Source organism: Lynx rufus, unplaced genomic scaffold (genome assembly GCF_022079265.1).
Source record: "Lynx rufus isolate CCGP_SWC_20201006 ecotype Redwood Valley unplaced genomic scaffold, mLynRuf1.p SCAF_6, whole genome shotgun sequence".
In the NCBI taxonomy this organism is placed as follows: Eukaryota; Metazoa; Chordata; class Mammalia; order Carnivora; family Felidae; genus Lynx; species Lynx rufus.
The window spans coordinates 81,133,568-81,159,549 of NW_025814878.1; the positions used below are offsets into that span (position 1 = coordinate 81,133,568).

A 25,982-nucleotide genomic window follows, 5' to 3' on the forward strand; every position below is an offset into this window, starting at 1 on the left:
ATGTGACAGAAATTATGATAAACAACAGCAATAAAATGGAATACTTAAATTCTATTCCAATATTTTACACATCAATGTTTTATGTTTGCTTTATTAGAGGCACAATGGCACAAGAAATAATGAACCTGGAGAAGGAAGGAATGGTAAAATGTGAAGAATTCATTTCAGTATAAGAGATTTTGTTTTCAAAGGCTTCAATAAAACATATTTGGACCAAGCAAAAAAAATGTATGACCTAAAACAAAAGAGCTGTCCCTGCCTCGTTGAAATACATTCTTATATTGCTTCCTGATATAGCTTCATAGACTATAGAAAAGGCAAGGTTGAATGACAGTTTTTAAGCCTACTTCATTTTTGGATATTTTCTATAGCTAATTCCAAATTCTCCTTTGGCTCAAATGACTAGTTTCAGGATATGAACTTGAAGATTTAATAAAAAATCTTATATCTATCTGTAAATCTTATATAGAGAGAGCAGCAAAAATTTGAGAACATAAGGCTACTCTCCTTTACACTGAATACAAGAGTTGTGGCACTAGAAAGGAGAGATGATTTCGTCCTTTCAGTTGAAGCCCCCACTGATAGGAGTCCACTCCCAAAGGTCTTAAAGGATATGTGATGAGGTCAAGTTTAAGAGCTATAAAATGTAAGAGAAACAGCAAGGCCAAATTCAAGTGGAAGCCCTATAAAGGTCTACAACATGTGTTCTTTGCTATACAATGACTCACCAGGACCAGATGGTATCTTACGCTTTGCAAATATCAACAGATTTTTGACAAATAAGTACCCTTCAATCCTCTACCTTCAGATTGATATTTATTAAGGAATCAAAGGTTTCAACAGTTTTGTATGTTTCAAAGTTACATTGAATAAGGTTTTGTGAGAACAAGTCTAGCCTATTTCTATAGGTGTAATCCATCTTGAAGAGAGAAATCTTTACCAGTGGATATTTTTATTTCCAGTGCTAAATCCATCAAGAAAATTCCTCCTAGTATGAGGAACTAGGGGATGCTGGCTATTGCCAGCTGACCACAAAAATAGCACATTTGCATTATATAAGCATTTAACTTATGAGAATTTAACCATATGACAGAGAGAGAAATAGGAAATTGTTTAAATAGTGGGCAGGAATCCATTCACCATTCCAATTCTCTCCATAAGCATTTACTCTGAGTGAACATGGGAATCTTCTACGCAAGGGCAATCTCAGTTCCTGTCTTTCATCCACAGAATACCTCTCCAGTTGAGTGAGACTGTGTTGTATTCAATAAATTCATTGACACACAGACACATTTTTTTTTATCCAATGCAGACCTTAAAACACAACTATATAATCTGGTGCTCAACAGGGCTGCTTTATGCAATGCCAGAGGGCAAACTGTCTGTGTGGAATAGAAGAGAGATATGGTTTGCCTTCAATGTGAATTCTTCCAAAGGAGTTTCCCAAAGTAAAATTTCAACAATCCTCAAATTTCACCTTACCTACTACACTGCCCATGGAACCTAAATTAGATTTGATTCCACTGTCACTTCACCTTTGTAGAGCTTTAGCGGAAAATTTTCCCCCTGATCTCTTGCATTCTCCTCCAATACAGTCTTACTCCTGAAGTCTGTCCTAACTGACAGACTCATCTCATCCTCTGTAACTGCTAGCTCTCCCCGAGTTCTTCTTTTCTATTTACTAGACAAAAGCATAGTAAAAAAAATTATTTAATTTTTTGGCTTGGGGCAAACTTCAAGCTATCAGAGGGCACCTTTCACACATCTTCTTAGATATATCCAAATTCACTTAAAACTAAATTCCTTTGTTTGCTGTGTCTGTATTTTACCTAAAGCACAAAGTATATAGGCAAAAATACTCTGGAAAATGATACTGTGTGTCCCATACATCATCAAAACTGTATATGAAGTATCTCTAAAAGCAATCCCAGATCACAAAAGATAGGGAACAGAGCAGGGGGATAAGTGCCTTGGTAAGACCACAAAAGTGAGTAGGAAATAAGTTCAAGTCATACAATGCGGGTGATAATTCGGAGCAGCAGTAGCAGGCATTTGGTTGAATTTTGCAAGATGGCCTTAATAAATATAAATCCTTCACGTCAGTGTCTTAAAAATCTGTTACAAAAAACTGCTCTAAATTCTTAAAAGAATTATGAGCATTAATAATTGCAAATTATCAATACACAATATGAGACTTCATGCCCGGTTAAAAAATTATAATAGTCCAAGAGTTTGGTAAGCATAATGTGGCCCAGTGTGTATTCATGGACTGGACATTGTGCACCAACTGGCCACCATTGACCGTGCCAGACCCTGTTGTCGGCCCAGGGATCTCACAGCCAGCATACTGACTAAAATATGTCCAGTCCAAAAATGCATAATATTTCACTGTTCCAAAGCTTCCACAGTCAGACAAATACACCGAAAACTTTGTTTTACTTTTCTCGCCATGCCTCTAAAATTATGTATTTTTAAAATATGAAATGTTTGTATTTCCCCCTTAAGCCTTAGACTGTCAGTTTATCTGATAGTCTATCAAATAGGCAGTTATTTTTAATTTTCTCCTGATCAAGGAAAAAGTATGTGTAGAGAAATGTCTCTCTCTCTCTCCCTCTCTCTCTGATTTTCACAGCCTTCCACCATAGCCATCTTACTAAAAAACTTATTTCCCATGTGTAAATTAACTCTCCTCTGCTACAGTTTAGATCTCTAAATGGAGGCGTAGACAGTCATCCTGAAATCCTCTGACCATCCACCTTATAGAAAATAACCAGTGTTTAGAAAGAGATAGGTTGACTCCTCATCTAGGCTGCACTTGTGTTCTGAGAGGAGGGCAGAAAGCATAACGTCCACAATATGAGGAGTGCCAGGAAGTACACATTTCAGAGCCCAAATTGCATTTAGTAAAAGGCTGAGTCTATACGAATTTTTTTCTGATCCAAACAGCATAAATTTTATTATCAGCATTACCAATAATTACAAACCACTTCAGATAAATTAAAAACTAGCTCTGACATGTACTTAAAAAAACAGAGCTTCCTGAAATTTTAATAAGCTCTGCAGTAACTTATAGAATCATCTAATTGTTGTTAATTTTAGTATACCTCTGTATTTCTTGATGCAAGCCAGAGCCAAAACATTATTTGAATTAAGTGACTAATTAATTAAAATGAATGAAACATTCTTGAAAACTCAGAGACCCCGGAGGGTTAGATTAGAGAAAGTAGAATCAAGACTAGAATGTGCGAATTCCTGAGCTAACATGGGATTAGGACGTGGGTTAGCAGCGCAAATTTCACAAATGCAGAGTCAACTCTTGGTGTGTGTCAAAATGCACGGCATGAAAGGGAGGCCACTGAATTCACTCAGTGGTCCTACCTGTCACTTAATATTAGTAAAAGATGATTTGAGAAACATTTTCAAAGAATGCTAAGTATGAAGTAAACTGCAAAGATTTGGATCAAAATATTGATATATGGGGAAATCAAAGAATCTGCGATTGACTTTTTAACTTTCTCACTTTATACTCTAATTATCTCTTACAGGTTTAAATACATACTCTTTGCAAAACAAACATTTTACTCATTGACTTTGGCTCTGGGTCTTAATTTTCTAAACAAAAATATATGGTGGTAGGAGAAACACTGTAAAAATGTTAATTACCAGATGAAAAGGTTCATTTAGGCTTGAACAAAACATATTGTAACATCATGCTGAAGGGAAAATAATAGGGGGTGCTCAAACTTCACCAGTGACTGTGCAGCCAACACAGCATCCTCTTCCTTTCTAAATGTGCTGTTCTGCCTCATCCACAGTTTCTGTTTTGTCTACAATTAAATACCCTATATGCAGCCTCCCATATAGTCAGAAATGCTGATTTCACCCTGAAGGGCTGACTCTCCTACAAGGAGAGGTCAAAGAGAAAAAGCTCCTGGAAGTAGTGCCTCCCTCCTATCCACCTAGCTCCTCTCCTCCAGAAGGTCTCCCTTCTAGCAGCCCTGAGGGGATATAGCACAGAGTTGGATTTACCCAGCAGGGGAGAGCCCAAGGGCCAAACAAGAAAAATCACTCCTCCCGGAAATGACTGGCATTATAAAGGAATGGATGCTTCATCTCTCTTCTGGGAAAATTCCCCACTGAGGCTCTCATATTTCTGTCTCCTGAAATGAGGTGGAGTAGAAAGCAAAGAAGGGAAGAAAGAAGATCAAGTGCCTAAATTTCTACCCAAATTACCTATAATTTCTTCTCTAAAGAAACAAAAAACAGAATCTAAAAGCCAGAGTGCCCCCTTTGGGGGTGGAGGGGAAGGAACACCAGTCCCACTAGAACCAAGAGACAGAAGGTAAATGGAATTTTAACTGCCCACCTTTCATATCATCAAGCCCTCTTACCAATCATGTGGTGTGAAAGATTAAGCAATGCCTGCTATGATAAAGGCAAACACATCACTCTCTTAATCTCAAATTTGAAGGAAAAAAAGGACTAATTCTCAGAGTTATACTGATCCTTATAAGTCACTGCCAGCTTAAGGATTAAAAAAAAAAAACAACTCTAGAAGGAACTTTATCTTTTAGAAAAATCTGCATTAAATTTTATGGAATATATATCCAAATTACTGGAGTTTCATCAAGAAAACACAGACCTTTATTATGTACACTTGCTTTTCTCATGAATTAAAAGCAAGCATTTTGCTATATACGGTGTTATGGAGCTATACATGTTGTGAGCTAGAACTTGGTAGTGATGGCTAGATGTTTCTGTTACACTATTATTTTTTACTATTTTCATTACACCTTAATCTCAGCAAGGGTACAGAGTTTTGATGTATAGGTCTTTTAAAAATATTGGGAAATTATCTCATTACCTTTAACTTTGTATGAAAATAACAGCATTCTGTCAACTATTCACCAGCATAAATCCACACCATCCTTACATTTAAACAATATTTTTAAAGGTTACTTTTTGCATTTAGCATTTATTTTGAATATGTACTCAGGAATGCCATTGAGTCAATGTGGAAATCTATTAATTTTTGAAAAAAGGCATTCCTGTACAAAGAGTTAATCTATCCAGTTGGGGGTATTCTTTCATGCTACGAACTCAAGATATTCTTTTCCATTGAATACAGACCATATGAATTATGTATGTAAATCTCTATGCATTAATCTGAGATTATAAACTCAATAGGTGAGTCAAAATGCTTCCTTAGTAAAACAACAAATGCGAAGAATTAAATCTGTAGACACAATGCAGTGTAAATCTATTCCAAAGTATTGTTAAAATAAGGGATATTACCCTAGTTCGACATAAAAAAAAGCTCCCAACTTCTGTATGTTCCTAAAGCTCAGGTAACTGCATTGTGCTAAAGTCACTACAATGAATAGGAGTATTCTGGCTTAATACAATGTCAGAACCAAAGCTCCAATTGTGATTCAAAATTCCTTTATATAGTATCAACACAGCAAGTACTGTACTTTTGAGCTGGAACAGTGCACACACAGTGTAGCTGCACCTGTCTTTATATTCAAGGAGATGTGAATACTGGGTGCATAGTACTATTTAAATTCATACTATTATAACAATTATTACTGCCAACTGTTGCTAATGCTGCCCATGTATGAAGAGAGATGCCAAATACATAATATAACCATTGCTATCTCGTTTACTCCTCCCACCCATCCCTGTTTCACGGATGAGACAACTGGGTGGATAAATGACTTAAGACCACATAGTAACTGGTAGAACCCTGGAATCAAACCCAGGCCTCTTTGATTCTCAAATTCAGGCACTCATTTCCCTACATCCCACAGTAATTACTACTAAGTACTAGTGGTAAGAGTGTATATTAGAGAAATTTTTGTTTACTACCTGCATTTTAGTGTCTGGTTGTAATAACAAAGTTTATTTCCCAGTTCTATTGAACATTTATTACTCATGTGGTGTAATCTTTACCTAAATCACTTTTTTCCTATTTTCTTTTATGAAAGGTAGAGATAGTTGTAATAATTATCTTACTGATTTCATAGTATCATAATAAGAATAAATACGGAGTGTGCATTTGAGCACTTTTTACTATAAGGGCAAATGTTAGCTGTTGATGATAGTGTGCTCTTGATTTCATTGACCAAATAGATATTAGAAGTGAGAAAGAAGGGAAGTCAAAACAACACCAATATTCTGGACTCAAAATAACTTCAAAGAGGTTTGTGTTCTTTTCTAAGATAAAAGCCATTTTCCATGAGAAGTGTAGACACTCCTTAGACAGTCAATTCCATGCTAGGATTTTCTAGATATCGTCTAGAACATCCTGAGCTAACAATCTTATTGCCATTTCAGGCAGGACCGAAAATTAGGGATATGGGCTCCAGATCTTATTCTGATGCTGGGAAGTCACTGGAGCCCTCTGGGACACACCATAGTATAGGCTTAAGGATGACAGGGACTCTGTACCTACAGCCTAAATCAGGGGATTCTACATAGCAAGTGCTCAAAACTGTTGGTTAAATGGAAGAATAAACCTCTGTAACTATAAAAGAAGGGTACTGGCATAGATGAGCAGTTTTCAGATGTTTCTTTTGCTGCAGAAATCTTTTTTTTCCAGTAAGATCCCTAAATCTCAAAATATAAAACAGATAAAGGCAATGAGCTAGAAATGATACAGCAGTATAGCACATAGATGCCTAGACCCTACCAACCACAGTTTTTCCTTGTCCAGTCAACATTACTCCCCAACACTCTTGGACAACCCACCACAGTGTGGAAACCACTGATTTGGATGCTAAAGCTCCTTTTGACTCAAATTCCGTAAGTCTAAATATTGATTTCTGTCTTAAACAGGTTATTTCTACATCAAAGAAAGTAAACTAGCTCCTTCTGAGAAACAAGTAGCTTAATTAACAAAACATTTACTTTTAAATTACTCTAATTTGCTCACCAAATATCCCCTGTTCTCTCCTACATTTCCCATCCTCTTTTGCAGTTACCTGGCCCTGGGCAATGGCCCATGAACTGTAGTGACATATGTTCATTCTACCTCCTCCATCCCTCTCTTCCCTAGAGGTGGCCATGTGTTCCAGAGATCACTACTTCTACATGGAAGAAGGCCACCCAATCCCCATGGAACTGTGCAAATAAGCAATGAAGTTTGTTATGTTAAGCTATGAAGATCTGAAAGCTACTTATTTAATTTTTTTGACAAATATATATTTTAAATTTAATGGAGATATTTAGACCAAGTACTAAATAGGTCTTCTAGAATGTACTGCTCTATTTTCCTATATAATAAGGAGTCCTCACACTTTAGTGTTTATGGAAGGTACACTTCTAGGGATGAGGTTAAGGATTGTTTTGGAAACAATTACCTAAGTGGGGGAGGGGTTAGGGTTAGGGGATTTTCCAAAAATCACATGCCATAGTTGTCCCAAAACTTATATCATTGAATTAAAATCTCATCTTGCATATCTTCCACATTGTCTGAAGTTCCAGGTAGATTGTCTTCTTCTTTACAAAAAAATGGTGGGAGGAAACAGAGCCAAAGGTTTCATGAAATGTTTCCAAATATGTAGAAAAAAGATAAATCAGTTCTGAAGTGAAGTCACTATCCTCCACAAATCTTAATCATTGCCTCACAGGCATCTGCAAGTGTTTCATAGGTATATTTATAATTTAGGATTTGGGTGATATTGTCAATCCCCAAAACAGACCTATAATCTGGACACTCTTAAACAACTGATTTGAATATTCAATTTTGTTTATAAATCTTAGGTTTTTCCTCATCCTAATAATTGACTTCATATTTAACCTGTGACTTCCTTTAATTTTTAGGCAGTTAAGGAATATTCAACTTTCCCAAATTTCTTATTTTTAATTTAAGCTAAAATTATTAAGTGGATGCCCTGCCATGCTGTCCAGATGCCCCTTTCAAGATGGGGAGATCCATTCCTCCACATGTTGAGGATGCTTTAGCATCCACCCTTTGAATCTGAAGACAGCCACATCTCCCAAGGCCAGGTCCCATTCCTTTGGCAGCATGAGTCCAGTGACTGGCCAATGCAAGATATTATGATCAGTTTCCCAGCTCCCAAGGGGCTGACTGAGGCTTTCTTATACCTGCACTACAGCCCAACTTCTCTCCAGCTGTCTGTTTCCCTTCCTGTACAGATATTAATCCTGAAGGTACTCCTTAATGAACTTCTTGCATAGAAATCTCCATCTCAGTGTCTGCTTCTGGGAAACTTGACCTACAAGAAATCTAAATTACTCTCCAACCACAGGGATGGGAAACAAGTCAAACTAGAGTAGTCCAGTCTTTTCCTATCACATTGTGTTTCCCAGACTGTCCTTTATGGTAAAGGATCTGAAGCAAATCACATCATTCTTTATTCTGTATTCCCAAATGCTTTCAAGCTAAAATAAACAGGGGCATCCTGGGAGACAGGACAAAAACATGAACTGAAAAGATGTATATGAAAAGGGGGAAGGATAATTTACCTTGATAACAGTGTGTTCCTTTATGGACATTCCATATATGTCTGTATATGTACACACACACACACACACACACACACACACACATGTATTTGTTATTGAATTGAAAAATTAAAAATGTTTTCTCTATAACACATTTCTCTAAACATGAAAACCCAAATACAGACTTGAGAATATCTTTGTAAATTTGTAGAAAAAAGAACAACTACAAAATCCTAATCAGGGCTCCCTTTAGGTTGAAAGAAACAGAAACCCACTCAGACTAGCTCAGATCAAGATTACATAGCAAACAAAAAAACGAACTAAACTAAAAACAAAAAAACAAGACAAAACAAAAAACAACAACAAAAAAAACCATTATACATCAAAGTGTTCAGCCAGCCTCAAAGTGACTCATCCCGGGAGGTCAGGATCAAAGAAGTTTGGTGCCTCATGGGGCAAAAGGCCTCTCTTATCAGTATGCCTTTGTCAGTCTCTCACTCTCTGTTGACTCATCTTGCACATGGCCCAACATGGCTTCCTCTGTAGACCAGCAATCATTTCTTTTTCTGGTAAATTCACACTCCTGCTTTCCACACCAACTATTTCAGACTTTCTTCCTCATCCTCAAATCTCCAACTCCTATCACTGTCAGAAGATGACTCAATTCTTCACAGGAAAAATAGAAATCATCAGACATTAGGTCCCTCATCTTTCCAGTTACAAACTTATACCCTTTCTCTTTTCTTTAAACCATGTTGTTCACTATATTCTTTCCATCAACTGTTAAGCATTCTTAAATTTATCCCATTTAAATTCCATTTAAAAGAGGTCCACATTGGACCTATCTCTCATTTCCCTCCAGGAATCCCCTTATGTTGCTCTTCCCAAATATCCCAAAAGATCTACCTGTATTGGGGGTATGTATTTTTTTAATGTTTGTTTGTTTGTTTATTTATTGAGAGAGAGAGAGAGAGAGAGAGAGAGAGAGAGAGAGAATATGAGCTGAGAAGGGGCAGAGAGACAGGAGGAGGGAGAGAGAGAGAGAGCGCGCCCCAAGCAGGCTTCATGCTCAGCACAGAGCCCAATACGGGGCTCTATCTCATGACTGCAGGATCACAACCTGAGTCATTATCAAGAGTTGGATGCTCAACTACCCAGGTGTCCCAAGTATATGTACTGATTTACCTCTCTCTCACTCTGACCACATCATTCTAGTTCTGGTCCTATTACTTTTTCTGAAGTCACCAGTGATCTCTTTGTTGAATCCAACAACTGAATACCATAGCTATTTATCAGTCTTCATTGTAGTTGATGTCTCTGAATTTCTTTTTTATTGATTCAGATACAATTTACATACAGTGATAGGCACAGATCTTAAGTGTACAGCTTGATCTATTTTAACAAATGCATACACATTTACAATACACATCCCTACAAAATATAAAACATTTCCGTCCTTTCAGCAGATTACTCCTTTCCCTTTCGTGTCAACCCCTCACCCCTGCTACCATAAAAGAGAACACCAATCTGATTTCTAACACCATGGATTAACTTTGCCTATTCCAGAGCTCCACGTAAACAGAATCATACAGTCTGCAGTATTTGTGTCTGGCTTTTTTTATTCACCAGAATGTTTTTGACGTTTATCTTTGTTGTTCCTGTATCAGCAATTTACTCTTATTTATTGCTGGGCAGTATTTCATTTTAAATAAAGAGTTTTAAAATTCATTAATTTTATAGCTTCTTCTGCTGATGGACATCTGAGGTATTTCCAGTTTAGGGCTATTTTGAAGAAGGTTCCTACAAACATTCCCTTATAAGAGTTTTTGTGAATAAATATTTTCACTTTTCTTCTTTAAATATCTGAATGAAACTGCTGGGTCATAATGTAGATGCATGTTTAGCTTTTAAAAAAAAAATTACCAGGGGTGCCTGGGTGGCTCAGTTGGTTGAGCGACCGATTTTGGCTCTGGTCATGATCTCACAGTTTGTGAGTTCGAGCCGAGTGTTGGGCTCTGTGCTGACAGCTCAGAGCCTGGAGCCTGCTTCGGATTCTGTGTCTTCCTCTCTCTCTCTGCCCCTCCGCCACTCATGCTGTCTCTCTCTGTCTCAGAAATAAATAAACATTAAAAAATTTAAAAATTAAATTAAATTTAAAAAATTACCAAATAGTTTTCTAAAGTGGTTGTACTATTCTTTGGTCCCACAAATAATAAATAAGGATTCCAGTTGCTCATTACTTCCACCAACATTTGATGTTGCCAGTCTTTATTTTGGTCATCCTAGAGACAGTGCCTTTTCCTCCTTGACATATTCTCTTCACTTTTATTTGGTATATCAAGTCTCCTGGGTTTTAGCCTACCATTCTTCATTTGTCTTTCCTAGGTCATTGTCCTCTTTCAGCCTTTAAAAGTGAAGTTTCCTTAAGACCCATTCTTAGTTTTTCTCCTCTGAATCTAATCACCCATTCTCACCTGTAGTTCCATAGCCACCTGTGTATAGATGACACATAAATTTCTATTTCTAATCCATCCTGTCTTCTGAGTTACTGACATATATTCTGCAAAAGCCAAAGGACCAAAACCAAACTTAAGATCTCTCTTCCATCCCTCCAGATGCTCCCAAAACTTAGGGCACAAGTCAGAAGTCAACTCATATTCAATCCATCAAAAGAAAATAATTGTGGCTTTTGTTTTCCAAATCTCTCTCAAATTGTAACATTTTGGCATCACCATGGAAGTCCTTGCTTGTAACATCTCTCACCAGGACTTCTGCAATAGCCTCCAAGCTAGTCTATAAACACAAATGCCCTCGAGCTGCTCTTCCAAAATGCCAAAGGGAGCAAAATGTATAGAAAGGACTGTAGTTACAAAAAGTAGTATGAGGCATGTGTGGATCATGCAAATGAAGTAAATGGGAGAAAATGAACTTCTTTAAGAAGACTTTATAGAAAGAATGTTTTAAGTTTTCAGGTTTGTGGGTGTGAGAGTTTAAATGAACAGGTGCATGGATGAGTTGGGAGTGCTCATGGATGTATATGTGAGTTGCCATCTCCTTCCCATCCCTCTAATTCTTTCTTTGGGTCACTGACCAACAGTCTATCTGAAGCCAAACCTCCAAATGAGGGGGAACCAAGAAAAACTGTTCTCATAGTGAGCAAAACCAACTGGCTTTTCTAAGTGAAAAAACAAAATATGATTTTAATATGTACATAATTCAAAAGCATAGTAGTAAAAGCTATTGGGAATCATATATAAATCACTACATATTGAAAACATTGTATCTTTCAGAGAATTATTAAAAATTAAAAATAAAATTATCACAATTAAGAAGTATTGATAGCTTAAATATAAGTGCAACAAATACCATTACAAAGGAAATTTTTTTTTTTTTTAAATTTTTTTTTCAACGTTTATTTATTTTTGGGACAGAGAGAGACAGAGCATGAACGGGGGAGGAGCAGAGAGAGAGGGAGACACAGAATCGGAAATAGGCTCCAGGCTCTGAGCCATCAGCCCAGAGCCTGACGCGGGGCTCGAACTCACGGACCGCGAGATCGTGACCTGGCTGAAGTCGGACGCCTAACCGACTGCGCCACCCAGGCGCCCCACAAAGGAAATTTTTAAATAAAATATTTCTTAGTCCTTGGCAATGATCCACTTACTTTGAATAATACTCAATATGACAAAATTCAAAATCAACAAAGTAATTAAAAGTTCCCTTGGAGTTTTCTTTCTTCCTTTTTTTAAAAAAATTGTTTTTCTTAAAGTTCCTTTTAAGTTTCTTAAAGTAGTGTGTGCATATATATATACACATATATACATACATATATAATTTTTTGAGAGAGAGGGTGCGAGTGAGGGGCAGAGAGCAACAGATCCCAGGAGGGGCACAGAGAGGGGGGACGGAGAAAGGGAGAAAGAGAGGGGGGGAGAGAGAGAGAGAAACCCAAAATGGGGCTCACCCAAAACAGGGCTCATGTTTTACCCAAAGCAGGGCTCGTATTCACCTGAATCAGGGCTTAAGCTCACCTGATGTGGGAATCAAACTCACAAACCCTGAGATCATGACCTGAGTTGAAATCAGATGCTTAACAATTGAAACACCCAAGCACCCTACTCTTTTTTTTTTAATGTTTATTTATTTTGAGAGAGAGGGAGAGAGAGAGAGACCTGAGGAGGGGCAGAGAGAGAGAGATAATCCCAAGCAAACTCCACACTGCCAGTGCAGAGCCCGATGCAGGGCTCAAACCTACAAACTGTGAGACCATGACCTGAGCTAAAATCAAGAGTCAGATGCTTAACTGACTGAGCCACCCAGGTGCCCCAAAAGCATATACTCTTATAAAGCAGGCAAACCAAACCAAAATTGAAAAAGAAATCTTTTTTTTTTAATTTGACAGTAGTTAAAATGAAAGTAGGTACAGAGAGTATGACAGTAGAAAAAACACTGGACCAGAAGATAGAAGACCCAAAGTCTTATACCTAACTCTCTTACTGATTAATAATGAAAACCAGAAAGAATCTCTGGGCCTCAGTTTTCTGTCCTTAATAGTGGAGTTGGAATAAATCTTCAGTGGCTAAAATGTTTTATCTTGATTGCCAACTCTCATCAGTTGATGGTCTGGAGTACTACAGTCAGAAAGGTTCTTGAGGCATCCAACATTTAGCACTGATGCTTTTCTAGGTTCAGGAAGTCATCTGTGCACTGAGTAATTGCCAGCCCTGGACTGGACAGTCTCATCTTATCAATATCTCAACCCAATCCAGTTATGTTATGTCCAAGACTAGTCCTTTACTGTACTGGGAATGCAGACTGAGCAGTTCAGTTCAATAAGTACTTACTAAGGTCCTGCCATGTTTCAGGCACAGTGTTAAGCAATGGAAATACAAATATGATTAGGAGATACCTGCATTCAAGGAGTTTAAGGGCAGAAGATGACTTAACCAAGGGGCATTTTTAAATAAAAAATATATTCCAGTACAATACTTTATGTTCATATGTCTATGATCTAATTCTAAATACCAAATCAGAGAACATATATTATGGTTTAAACTGTTACTGAAGTTAGTGATATTTTAATTCAAAGGAAATGTTTCCATTAAGCATGTCTGTCTAGAGAATTACTTTTTAAAATGTATTATTTACATCCTCCCATGCTGACATTCAAACATTTTTAAAATGCTGTCCTTCAGGAAGCCATTAATGACAAATTAAGAGTACAACAGATCATCTGAAAATTGTATTTCAATTTCACCTTGTAATATCCAACATCCACTATATTCTCCTCATAAGTTCTGGCCAACTCTGGTTCTCACAATAGCCAAAAACACTCAGCTCACTTTTTATTTCAGAATCTGCTGATAGAATTCCCATGGTTAGCATAACCTTCCGACTGCATCCACCTACATACCCTATTAGTCCACCCAGCAGCCTTTGGTGACTCCTCTACTCCACATCCTTTGGATTTATTCATTCATTCACACACACACTATAAAAACTTCAGGCACCTATTACATGCCAGGCTCTGGCAAGTAAGAATGATCCTGTTCTCAGGAATATATGCTATACTGAGGTGAGAACTGCCAAGTGAAAAAGGTTATGAAAAAGATGTGCACAGAGGAAAAAAATTAATCTGGGAAGTATGGGAAGATATACTAGAGGAGATGCCACTTGAACTAATTTGAAAGGCTATGTAAAAATTAGGGAGATTAAGAAGGAAATTCCTGGGGCACCTGGGTGGCTCAGTAAGTTGAACATCTGACTCTTAATTTCAGTTCAGGTCATGACCCCAGGGTGGTGGGATCAAGCACCTCATCAGGCTCTGCACTGAGTATGGAGCCTGCTTGAGATTCATTCTCTTTCTCTCTCTCTCTCTCTCTCTCTCTCTCTCTCTCTCTCTCTCCCTTTTGTTCCCCCCTCACCCCTCCCCTGTACCCTCACACTGTCTCTAAAAAAAAGAAGGAAATTCCTGACAGAGAGAAAAGCACAGAGGAGTCACAAAGTTGTGAAGCAGTGGTGATACTTTGAGATCCTGTTCAGTAAAGCTATGGCAAGAAGGTGTGAAGGACCAGTGAAAGGAGACAGTAAGCACAGTACAGATTATGAAGTTTAAACTTGACTCTGAAAGCAAAGGGGTTGTATTGAATGGACATGATCAAACGAATGTTAGAACAATTCCTCTGACAACAGTGTGAAGATGAGATGGGAGGGGTCTGACTGGTGGCTGGGAAATGAATTAGGAAGTTATTGCAGGCAACCCAGCGAGCAGTGATAAGAGTCTACATTAAAGTAAAGGCAATGGAATTGGAAAATAAAAGAGGAATTCAAAGGACTCTAGAAAGATTGAATCAGAATCAGATTTGACAGTGGACTGAATAAGGAGTTGCCCTAAAGATGCTATGCAGAAAGACAGGGTTTATACGAAAAGCACTGTGTTTAGGCAGAAGGTCAAGAAAGTTATGATGGATAACAACTGGTTTGAAGTTCCCAAGGGGCATCCATGTAGAGATATTTAGCAGGTGGTTAGGTAGATGAATCCAGAATTTGGTAGAAAATTCTCAGGTAGTAAAATAGATTTGGAAATCATTAACATATAAGTACGATTGAAGCCATGAGTGTGTTTGAGATTGACCAGAAACTGAATATTATATGGGAGTATAAGGTTGAAAGAGGACCCATGGGAAGGGCAACATTTGATTATTAACAGAAGATTGATTAGGGACACATTAGAAACTAGAAGACAAATCAGAAGGAAATGGAGTTATAGAAAGAAGAACAAGAGAGAACTTAAAAAAGTCCTCCACTTCTTATTATAATCACCACCCATTGTGAACTATTTTGTATGGCTTACTTAGCATTTTCCCAAAGTACACGTCATAGTTTTTAGAATTTGCACTACCTCACCAGGTAAATTACCTGTTACTTGGCCTGGGACTGTGAGCTGTTTGTTTTTTTCTTTTTCTGCATGTGGACCTCCAAGAACCTTAAACTATGCTGCCTTTATGGAAGCCTGACAGCTAGCCACATGATAGATTATCAGTCATAGTTCAACTCAATAGGGACTATTACATCTTAGGCCTTTGGGGCTCCAAATACCATGTAATCCCTTTTCGTGCCTGTGCCTGGAACAATACTGTTTCAGACTAGTGTGAAGTTTTCACTCCAGGTTGTTATAAATTAGGTGCTTAGATTTGGCCTAGGGTATGTGGACATCTTTGTTTTTATTTTTATATATTTTAAAGAGTGTTTGAGCAGGGGAAAGGGGCAAAGGGAGAGACAATCTCAAATAGGCTCCATGCTAAACACAGAGGGACTCAGTCCCACAATCTTAGGATCATGACCTGAGCCAAAATCAAAAGCCAGATGCTCAAATGACTGAGCCACCCAGTCACCCCATGTAGACATCTTTAAATTGAAATATACAGCCTAATTTATAAAAATACTTTACTATATTCTATTTTTTCCAAATTACATTTTAATGTAATTGTCATGATGATCATGAAGAATATCAAAGTAGAATCTCTTTATAATTTTCACTTACCAAAATTTTAATGTCTCAAATAAATAAGCCATCTCATTTTAATTTCCCTTTATTTCAGATACCAAGACCTAAACTACATCAAGTTTTTCTCCCCCCCACCTCCCCACCAAAAAAAGGGTTAGGAAAGAAGACTTAAGGTCCAGAATATTACAACACAGAGTTAGCTAAGAAAGATAACTCTGCTAAGCTGTATGAAATAGAAAAGGAAAAGCTATTTGGTTAACTTTACTTTTGTTTTCATCCCTTTCTAGTAATACACTATGTAATCTTTCTGACCTGGATAGAACTTCTAAATGTGTATATATATACTATCCTATATTTACAGAAACCTGATACATTGATCTATACATTCCTTAGATATTTCATATACCATCTGCCCAATTGTTCTAAAATGTAAAACCCCATAAATTGAAAATACAACAGCTAGCCACCCGAATAAAGACGTTCTCATTGCATTTGTTAAGAGCTATGTTTAAACAAGAACTATAATGTGGCACATGATGCTGGTGCAATGATTACCTACAACTTTAAAATAACCTGATATTCTTGAGAATATCAGTAATCTCCTAGAATACTGCTCAAATATCGATCATATTTGAGCACAGAAATGTAAGTGGGTAGCTAATCAAACAGACGACATAAAGTGTGGGACATACAGCCAGAAAACTCCATCAATTACTACTACTATACTAATTCCCATTTGTGAACATGCAAGAGTCCATTAAAAGAAGGTAAACTGCGTAAGATAAATTTATATGACAGTGTAGATACTTTCATTGGTTTTCAATTCATATATCTTCTCTATGTAAATATAATGGCATCTCCCAAACAATAATTACCTCTATAATGATGGGGAATACAAAAAGAAATACTAAATAGGATGTAGATCACCAGCAAGGTATTATATTACATAAAGATAACTGGTTCATTATAGTTCTTTAAAATAGCTAATATCTAATTGAGCACATTAATTACTTTCAATTTGCAAGAAATTACTTTCTTACTTTTTTTACTATCTAAACTTCAGAAGAATTATTAAAATATCGCATTCTAAAATCTATGTAAATGTCTTCTCTAAACTGCAGTTGCTCCTTTGCAAGGCCCAAAGGAGAACGCTCATAAAGAGAGTCCTGCTGCAGCTGCAATTCAGAGCCACTGCTATTTGAAAAATGTTTTGAAATTTTAAATTCTACTTTACCATAAAAGGTGGCATTCCACTGAGACTCCATAAAAGATAACACCTCATTCTCAGCAAAAGCCCTCCCATTTACCAAACAATGACTTTCAAAACAGCATGTCTATAACTTACTTGTATTATTTATTGAGAAGATATATTTTATGGCTGTTAATTGCTTGATTATCTTAAGTTTTAAATGAATAATGGGTCAAGGGAAGCAAAACTTATAAAAAAGACAATAAAATTTATTGTCCATAATGAAATTCAAAATTGACAAATAGGGATACTTTCCATAATTACAGAGTGAAATAGGGATAAATAGATACTGTTCTGGGCAAACCAACAGGTACAGTCACTTTCCTTTTAAACAACTCTATTTTTCTCTCTTTTTTTAAGTTTATTTATTTATTTTGAGAAAGAAGGAAAACAGCATGAGTGGGGGAGGGGTAGAGAGAGGAGAGGAGAGAATCCCAGGCAGGCTCTGCACTGTCAGTGCAGAGTGTGACACAGGGCTCGAACTCATGAACCGTGAGATCATAACCTGAGCCAAAATCAGACCCTCAACCGACTGAGCTACCCAGGCACCCTTCTATTTTTCTTTTTAAATAAACATTCCTGTGTACAGGCAGTTTTCACAAGATAGCAACAGAGGTAGAAAACCTAAAGTCAATGCAGAATACTCTCCTCTTGCCATTCACAGAACACTGACCTAGATCAAAATAAGTGTATATAAACTTGTAGAGTGTGAGAATATACATACAGAAAACCTAAAGCATTCAGTACAGAATCTTAAAACATTCCTAAACACATATAATATAATCTGTTACATCACCCAACAATAAACTGACATGAAAGAGAAACTACCACTTGACAAGTATACTGCCCCTTATTCAGCTAATTCTGAAAATGAATAATTTATAAAATCCAGTGGCACTAAAACCATCATGTCTTTTTCTAGTAAAGGATGAGGAAATTTCCCTAAACTAATTTCTCTTCACATTTTTGATTTAGGGTTGCCTTCTAGATATTTAAGACTATCATATTGTGCACATTGCTTTCTGTGCTAAAGACATTTATGAGCTATTTAATGAGAAAAAAAGAAGAATGTAAATATCACCTCAGACCAAGACCTGGACCCATTTTACGCTGTGCCTCCTTACCAAATTCTTGCACTGGTGGTTGCAGGCCTCGCCACACTATTCTGTAAGCATGATACAATGAATGGATTCTTCTGTAAGAACTCATCTCCACAGGACCTCTAGTAGCGGCTGCAATAACTACAGGAAAAGATAATCTTCCGATTCTTCTATAGTTTTCCAGAGTCGAGATAACAATGGCACCTTTCTTTGATACAGCAACTTCAACTTTAAAGTTTCACTATCATATTACAATGTCCTAAGTTCGCAGGGCAAGCACTATCAATTCCACTTTACACATAAAGAAAGGGAGACTCACATGGGATAACTTACTGATGGTCGCATCTATAGAAAGTGATAGTGGTAAGACCAGAATTCAGTCATTGCTCCATCCAACTATTTGATGCTCACCTCCCTTTCTGACCATGGCACTTTTAAAATGGCAGTATTAACTACACCAACAAAGGACTCTATTCTACCTAAATAGTCCAATGCCTGACCCCATTCCAAAACCTGAAAAAAATGGTCTTACTGTTACAGACTATTGTACGATACTTAGTTTGAAATAGCCTAGATAATAAATAAAACTGAGAGCAATAGTGGGGAGAAGAGATAACTTCAAAGTGGAGGAGAATGGTGGGAAAATGCAAAGGTATTAACACCATGAGTAAAAGAGCAAACAGATCAGAAAAGCCCGGGGTGTATATGGGGTTAACCAGTAAGCTGTGGCCAGATCTAGAGATTAGAGAGGTGGACTTGGAAAAGGGTAAAAAATGCCACTAGCCATAAGAAATTCTTCTCTCCCACCTTTTAGATTAATTCTCTGGGCTCCAGAGTCAAATGTCACAAGCAAAAGGTCAGGAAGGTATCTAGCTAGTGCCGGGAATTTCATTAATACTAGAAAACTAATAGAATACTGACAGGATGAACTTCTCATTAAGAGGTGAGCTCAGGGGAGAGTAACATGTAAAGTATCTAGTCAAATGCCTGACACATGGAAGGCATACAACAAATGTTAGTACCTCCTCCCCCAATAGAACAGGAAAACAAACCCTGTATTATTACCCACATCTTGATGTACTTTAAAAAAGACTTACAAGAGGACTAGGAACTTGGAGTCAATGCACATGGGTTCTGGGTTCTATTCCTCTCATTGCCATGTGCCCTAGGAAAATTAACTTCAACTTGCAGGATCAGCTCTAAAATATCCACCTCATATCACAGAAGAAAATGTAAAAAGCTGTCTAAAAATATAAAATTGTCCATAAAGAGATACAAAATGAATTACAATGGACTCTATAATCCATGGTACAGCAACCTCATCCATCTGTATGTTCCAGATGTGGGAGAATAATATTATTTCAGGAATTCCTATTTGATATCTTTCCAGGAAGCTTACTGCACAGGTTTAAGACAAACCATTCTCCTCACTTAACAAGTTGAGCAAATAACACTTCCAAGATGTTGTGTTTCTATTCAAGTCAGCAGTAGCACATAGAGCCCACACTGGTTTCCATATTCTATTTCAAATTTAGTAATCTACTTATTTAAATGATGGTGCCCCCTCACTTCTGGTTAAGAAAGAATACATACAAGTTAAAAGAAAGTCAAGCCATGTTAGCAAAAATGTGAACTCATGGTTATGTCTCTTTCCTTCCATTCTCTTTGATAACTCCTCATGTCTTTCATTTTTTAAGACTTCCCTTTACTATATTTTCTCCAGGAACAATTGAGAATTCAGTCCTGGGCATGCACATTTACTAAGATAGATTTCTGTTGAAAGAAAACTCCAATAGAGTTCAGAGTTAACCTTCTCTAAATTTAACCCTATCTATAAATGGTGTAAAGGAGACTAGACTCCAAGTAAAATGATGAGTTTTCTCCCTCTTTTCCATTTAACACAACATCTCAAAAATGATAGACACTAGCTCGTGGGTTAGCAGGGTTTCCTCATTACTATTTGTCTTCTTCCTTTTCCTTCTTACCCATCCCTGCCTCAGTAACATGAGATAATATTTCTGGGCATAAGATAAGAAAATCTTTGCAAACCCCAATGAAAACATGATACCTGCATTCATTAGGTCTCTATCTGTACTCCTCCCAGATGTCGCATCTACTTTTCCTTTTTTTCCCCACTTGCTAATTAGGGTCTCTCATATTGAGTCTTGTGTATACATTTCAGGCCACGATGTTATAATTGGTTGGAGGGAGAAAAAGGAGGAAGAAAAGCTAAAGTTACAAGAGTCTACTCCTTCTACTTTTTTTCTCCTTTCATGAAGGAAGTAGATTTTGTGGATGTTTGAAAAGTTAGCACTAGATAACTTGTTAAGAAGAGCGTGAAGTCTAAAGTCGACACAGTTTATAAATCAATTTACACCATGAATTGTAGAATTTGTAAGAAAAATAGAACCTCATAGAATCTCCCATTTAATTGTCTTGCCCACATTTACACAATAAGTGACAGAATTGGTGCTAGAACCCCCAAAATGCTTGGATCCAAAGTTAATGGTCTTTCCACCAAAGTATGATGCTTTTTATTTTCTTAAAACTGGAGGCAATTCCTTTGCCCTCAATCCACAGGAAAACTCTATTAAGAGTGTAAGTAAAGCTCCAGGCCCTCTTATAATCAGCAGCTGATCTACTAAATCAGCCTAATCTTTTGCAAAACCACTTCTCTAAGAAACTGAGGAAATAGCAGAAATTAATTCAAGGTAAAGGTAGATGAAATGCAAGCTTCTTCTTGGTAGAAAGACGGTGTAGGGTATGGGAAAATATTTGGACTTAGAATAAAAGGTCTGGGTTTGAATCCTGGTTGGGCCATGTAATGTGAGTTAGTTTAGGGTATTACTGGAATTCTCTGAGCGTAGAATAAGGATCTGAGGATTCTATGACCTGACTTACCTTCTGCACAGACTGTTGTGAGAATCCAAATATTCATGTATTAAACTTGAGCATAGTTCAACTATTTGGCATTTGATTCAATAACCACTTAGAATAATGGCCAGCATGAGGTAAATGCTCAATAAATGTTAGTAGTTTTATTTAATATTTCAATATGATTCTCAATTCCTATCCTCAGACTATCCCTTCAACTCTCTGCTTCTATTTTTTTCTCTTTTACTATTCTGTAGCTCCTTTCTCTATGAAGCTTTTATAAAAAAAGGAATAAGATTTTAGATCTAATGAGATCTTCTCTGATTTAGGTCCCAGATAATGCAGTTTTCACCTCATGTAATATATTGGCTCATGGTGTCTGGTGACAGTTACTTGAAAGAGTATTCATTGAGGAAGTTAGGTTTCAAAAAGCCTCCAAAACACAGACACACACAGACACACACACACACACACACACACACCCCATACTAAGATTAAGAAAAGACCTCTGATTTGCAGATAATCAAATCAATCACTAAGAATTATTTGCAGGATTCAACTATTTCTAGTTACATGGCATGGTTTTTAAATTAGTGCACTTTGCCAATTAGATGGCTTATTTTTATGATAAAGTACTTATGATTTTGAGTAAAACTTTCTGAAATCTTGAGGCAAAAGTTAGCTTGATTATTCTTTTCCATTTACACACATTTAAAGATATTATCAAGAACTGATTCAGGTAGCAATTTATAATCAAGGCTGATGAAACTGTACAAATACATTTTAATTGGTATTTTGTAATCTTTCTTTGGCATATTCACCTATTAGTTTTCTATGTTCTATTAGTGCCTTACATATTTATACACATTGGGAAGAGAGAGAGAGAACATGCACACGGGGTAGCTCAAGGTGATGGTTCTGCAGTCATGAAAGAAAGTGAATTTTAAGTCTAACTGCTCTTACCAGAACTTCAGCTTTGTAGGGGCTGTTGTGAAAGTAATTTCTCAAATATGTGATATGATGGACCAAGCATTATCATACAAACTTATCTCTGATGTAACAAATATGGTACTTCAATGCCCAGTGAAAAGCAGCATGTTTTCCAATCTATTTTTATGCAAAGTTTAGGAAAGGCCACACCTATGACTGTGCCATTAAATTCCCACATGTGTATGTCATTTGAAAAGTCTCTACAATCACCAGTTTTTAAGACATAAAGTGCCCTCTAGAAAAAAGTACAGCACTGTTCCACTAATTGCAGACAATATGACACGCTTACATGGCAGCAAACCGGGATTCCAAAACACTCACCAGTCTGCCACTGCACAAAAGGCCAAGACATTAACAGAGGAGGCTGATTGATAAAGTTAATGCAGAGGTCTGGGATTATAGAGGGCTGTTGTATAACAGCATCACACACTGCGATATTCTGTGAATCTTTGCAATAAAGGAACAATATTTGCAAGCCAGTGCAAAGCAGTCACAGGAACAGCAGTGGGAAAGATGTTTTAGACATGAGCATTGGACGGTGTTCTTCACTGTCTTATTTGTCCACATAACCCCATACACTCTTACCATGCTATCCTAGGCAGCTGGCAGATTTGGAATTCTGTCCTAAAACTCACCCTCTCCCTCTTAAAACCTCTCACTCTCCACCATCCTGAAACAGCAAACGAAGAGGAGTGATGGCCACTACTTGCACTGTGCCTTCCCCTTCCTATTTGGACCATGGAGCAGCAGCTCATATTTTCTGCTGGCTGCTGGAGGCCTCCATCCACCTGCTATCTGCAGTGAACACCAAAAGGAACGGTAGCAACCTGTAAATCCTGACCAGCATAAAAAAGATGTCCAGGACAGGTGGCAGGGACTGCAACCAGTGAGGACAGACGGACTGACAACCAGACAGACAAACAGCAGCACCATCAGACACAATCCATTACTTCCAGTCTCAGAAGAGGGGAAGCCTGCAGCACCAGGGATGTCATTGTTGCATTAGGGATAGGCAGCAGATTAACAAGGGTTCTGCCTCCCTCAAGCCAGCAGGCTTAAAGTGTTTGTCTTTTGGAGGAGAAGGAGCAGGGAATCCAGAAACCTGCTGCTCTTTATAGAACAAGGCCAGCTCTGGCCTTCCGGACCCTTTGAGTCTACAATGAAAGGGCAGGAATGACTGGATTTCTACTCTTCTGCTGTGGCCCAGCACTGACAGCACTTGCTCAATATCCCCCTCTCCCATCTGGGTGGCAGTTACATTGGTGGGGACCCATCAGTCTGGGAATGCAGCCTCCCTCCCTTCCTTTCCTTCTAGGCACTGCTGCACTGAGAGGAAGCACAAGAAACCTTCAGTGACAGCATCTTGTCTTCAGGAGGCAATCCTCTGGGGTGGGGAAGGCCCTGATGGGTGTGCTCTGTGCCTGGGTGTCACGCCTGTTCCCTCCCTGCCCCCTTCTTCCCTCTCAGCTAACTCCAGATGCAACAGGTTCCCTATGGCTTTTCATGCCAGTCCTCTGCCCCCAGATACACCTTCTGGTCTAAACGGGAGACACCAACAAAGTAGTCCCAATCAGGGTCTCCAAATTCCTTTACCCCCAAGTTGAAAACTTTCCTGAATACAAGACGACCAGGGAAGGCAGAGTCGAAGTCCCCTGCAGCTCCACTCTATGGGTGATGCTAAGGAGCAAGGAAAACCCAGCCTGGATGCCAGTACCTTGTAAGCAGTTTTGTTTGAGAATATGATAAGCAGCAGCACAGGAAGTGTCACACACCCCTGCACTACCAGCAACAAGCCCCATCCCCTCCCCAGACAGGGGGAAATGGGGCACTGGGCAGACAGCCTCTGAAGGGCTGATAGGCTTTAAGGAAGGGGGGATGTGTGCGCATATTTGATCCCCTATTGTACTGCTTCCACCAGAAGCTGAGCAGGCCCCAGGGGTCTCTTGGAAACCAGCAAAGAGAGGAACCTCTATTTTGTTCAGGCCAGAGTCCCCATCAGCTTCTCCCATTATTTAAAACTTTGCCTTGCCAATGGCATTGTGTATGGGTAAGAAAATGTATCTTCACACAGGTATTCTATGAAGAAGACTGTGACTAAAAGATTAAAGAGAAGCTGGGGAGGCAGGTTACCAAAGATGGCAACTGCCCAAAAAAGACCCAATCTTGATCTGGAGATGAATGAGTACCAAAATGAACACTCAAAGAAGCATTTTTCTTATTTAAATACTGGCACCCTTCACTGGGGTAACCCCAACCTCCTGAACAACTCCAGGAAAAGAGGAGCTGTTCTCAGCACCTCTTCATCCATCCCACCTCCCCTTTCTTCCACTCATCACCTGGCCCTTAACCTGTTCCCAGCCCAGGGCCCTTCCACCTGGGCGGCATCAGCTCTTCTCAGCTTCTGCATACCCCACCCTCAGGGTGGTCCCTCTCCACCCAATCTTCCTCTGCACCCCAGCCTCAAGACATCCTCTCCTGGCTCCCGGGCTCCCCGCTCGGTGGCATCCCCTCCGTCCTCCTGTCCCCCTAACCTCTTCCCTGCTCAAACCCGGCGCCCCTGGCCCCAGGGCGGGCGCCTCCGCCCCCCACCCAGCACCCTCGCCCGCCCCTCCCCCACACTCAGCCGAGAGGATTGGGTGAGTGAGTGGCGAATGGACCGATGGAGGCACGGAGGCACGGATGGCGCGGCCAGGGGTGGCTTACTTGAGCATGGCTTCTTCTTTTTCCTCTTCTTCCTTCTGCCGGTCCATCACTGCCATGATAATGTTCCTCTCCTCCTCGGTCAGGTGGCTCAGGTCGGGCAGCTCTTGCATGGGGGGAGGCACCGTGGGTGGGCGAGGACCGCGGGGCCCCACCGCCGAGGACATTTTCGTGGCCTGCACGCCCCCTCTTCTGGCTCCCTGGCTCTCACCTTTCGGATTCACGCCCAGCAGCTGCGCCCCTGCTTCCCCTCACAGAGGAGCCCTCCTGGCGGCGGCAGGAGGAGGAGGAGCAGCGGCGGCGGCAGCAGCAGAGCCGGGGAGAGAGAGAACCCAGTCTTTCATGGTTGTTTGCATCCACCCAGCCCCGGATGCTGCCTTTGTTTTGGTCGCCCTAGCTCGGCTCGGGGCCGCCCGGCCGCCTCCCGCAGCCCAGCCTCGGCCGGCGGGGGCGGACAGGCGGAGGCGCGGCGGGCGCGGCGAGGGGGCGAGGGCTCGCGCCAGGCTCGGCCGATCCGGGCGTCGCGCGCTGGGCGCGCGGGGCGGGGGCGGGGCTGGGGCTGGGGCCGGGGCTGCCGCCGCCGCCGCCGCCGCCGCCGCCGCCGAGGCTGCTCCCAGGCTCGGCTGCCTCCAGTTTGGGGCTGCAGGAGGGAGAGGGAGAGTTTTGGGTGTCAGTTAGGCGGAGTCTCGGAGGCTTCGCGCCCGGGTGATGCTGCTGCTCTCGCAGACATAGCTGCCAGCCACTCAGTCCCGGAGCCGCTCCGCCCACGGGCACCCACCCGCCCACTCCCCAGGTCAGAGCCACTCGTGCCCCAGCCTCTCCCCCCACGCTCGCCAACGTGCACGCCACATCTTTCTATCCCCAGGTACCCCTCACCCGTGAGTCATCCTCCCTTTCCTGGTCTCTCGTCTGTGTCATCCTCCCCAGCCCTATTTTCCCTTGGATTGCATTAATCATCATCATCCTCGCTACCATCTTCCTCGTGGAGCGTTAATACTATTTGAGCACCCACGATGTTCTGAACAGCTGGATGGAACACCCTGTGGACGCGTTGTTTTTCCTGATACGATATATTTCACATTTACTAGTCAAG

The 25,982-nt window shown here is 39.6% G+C and overlaps 1 protein-coding gene across 2 annotated transcripts in view; it reads right to left on the reverse strand.

Moving 5' to 3' along the window:
- Window positions 1-25,056, reverse strand: part of RIMS1 (regulating synaptic membrane exocytosis 1) — a 488,816-nt gene extending 463,760 nt beyond the window's left edge. For both annotated transcript variants that reach the window (XM_047101823.1, XM_047101822.1), the window contains exon 1: window positions 24,893-25,056. In XM_047101823.1, the coding sequence (XP_046957779.1) occupies window positions 24,893-25,056 (164 nt within the window). The remainder of the gene's footprint in view (window positions 1-24,892) is intronic.
- Window positions 25,057-25,982: the final 926 nt, after the last annotated feature.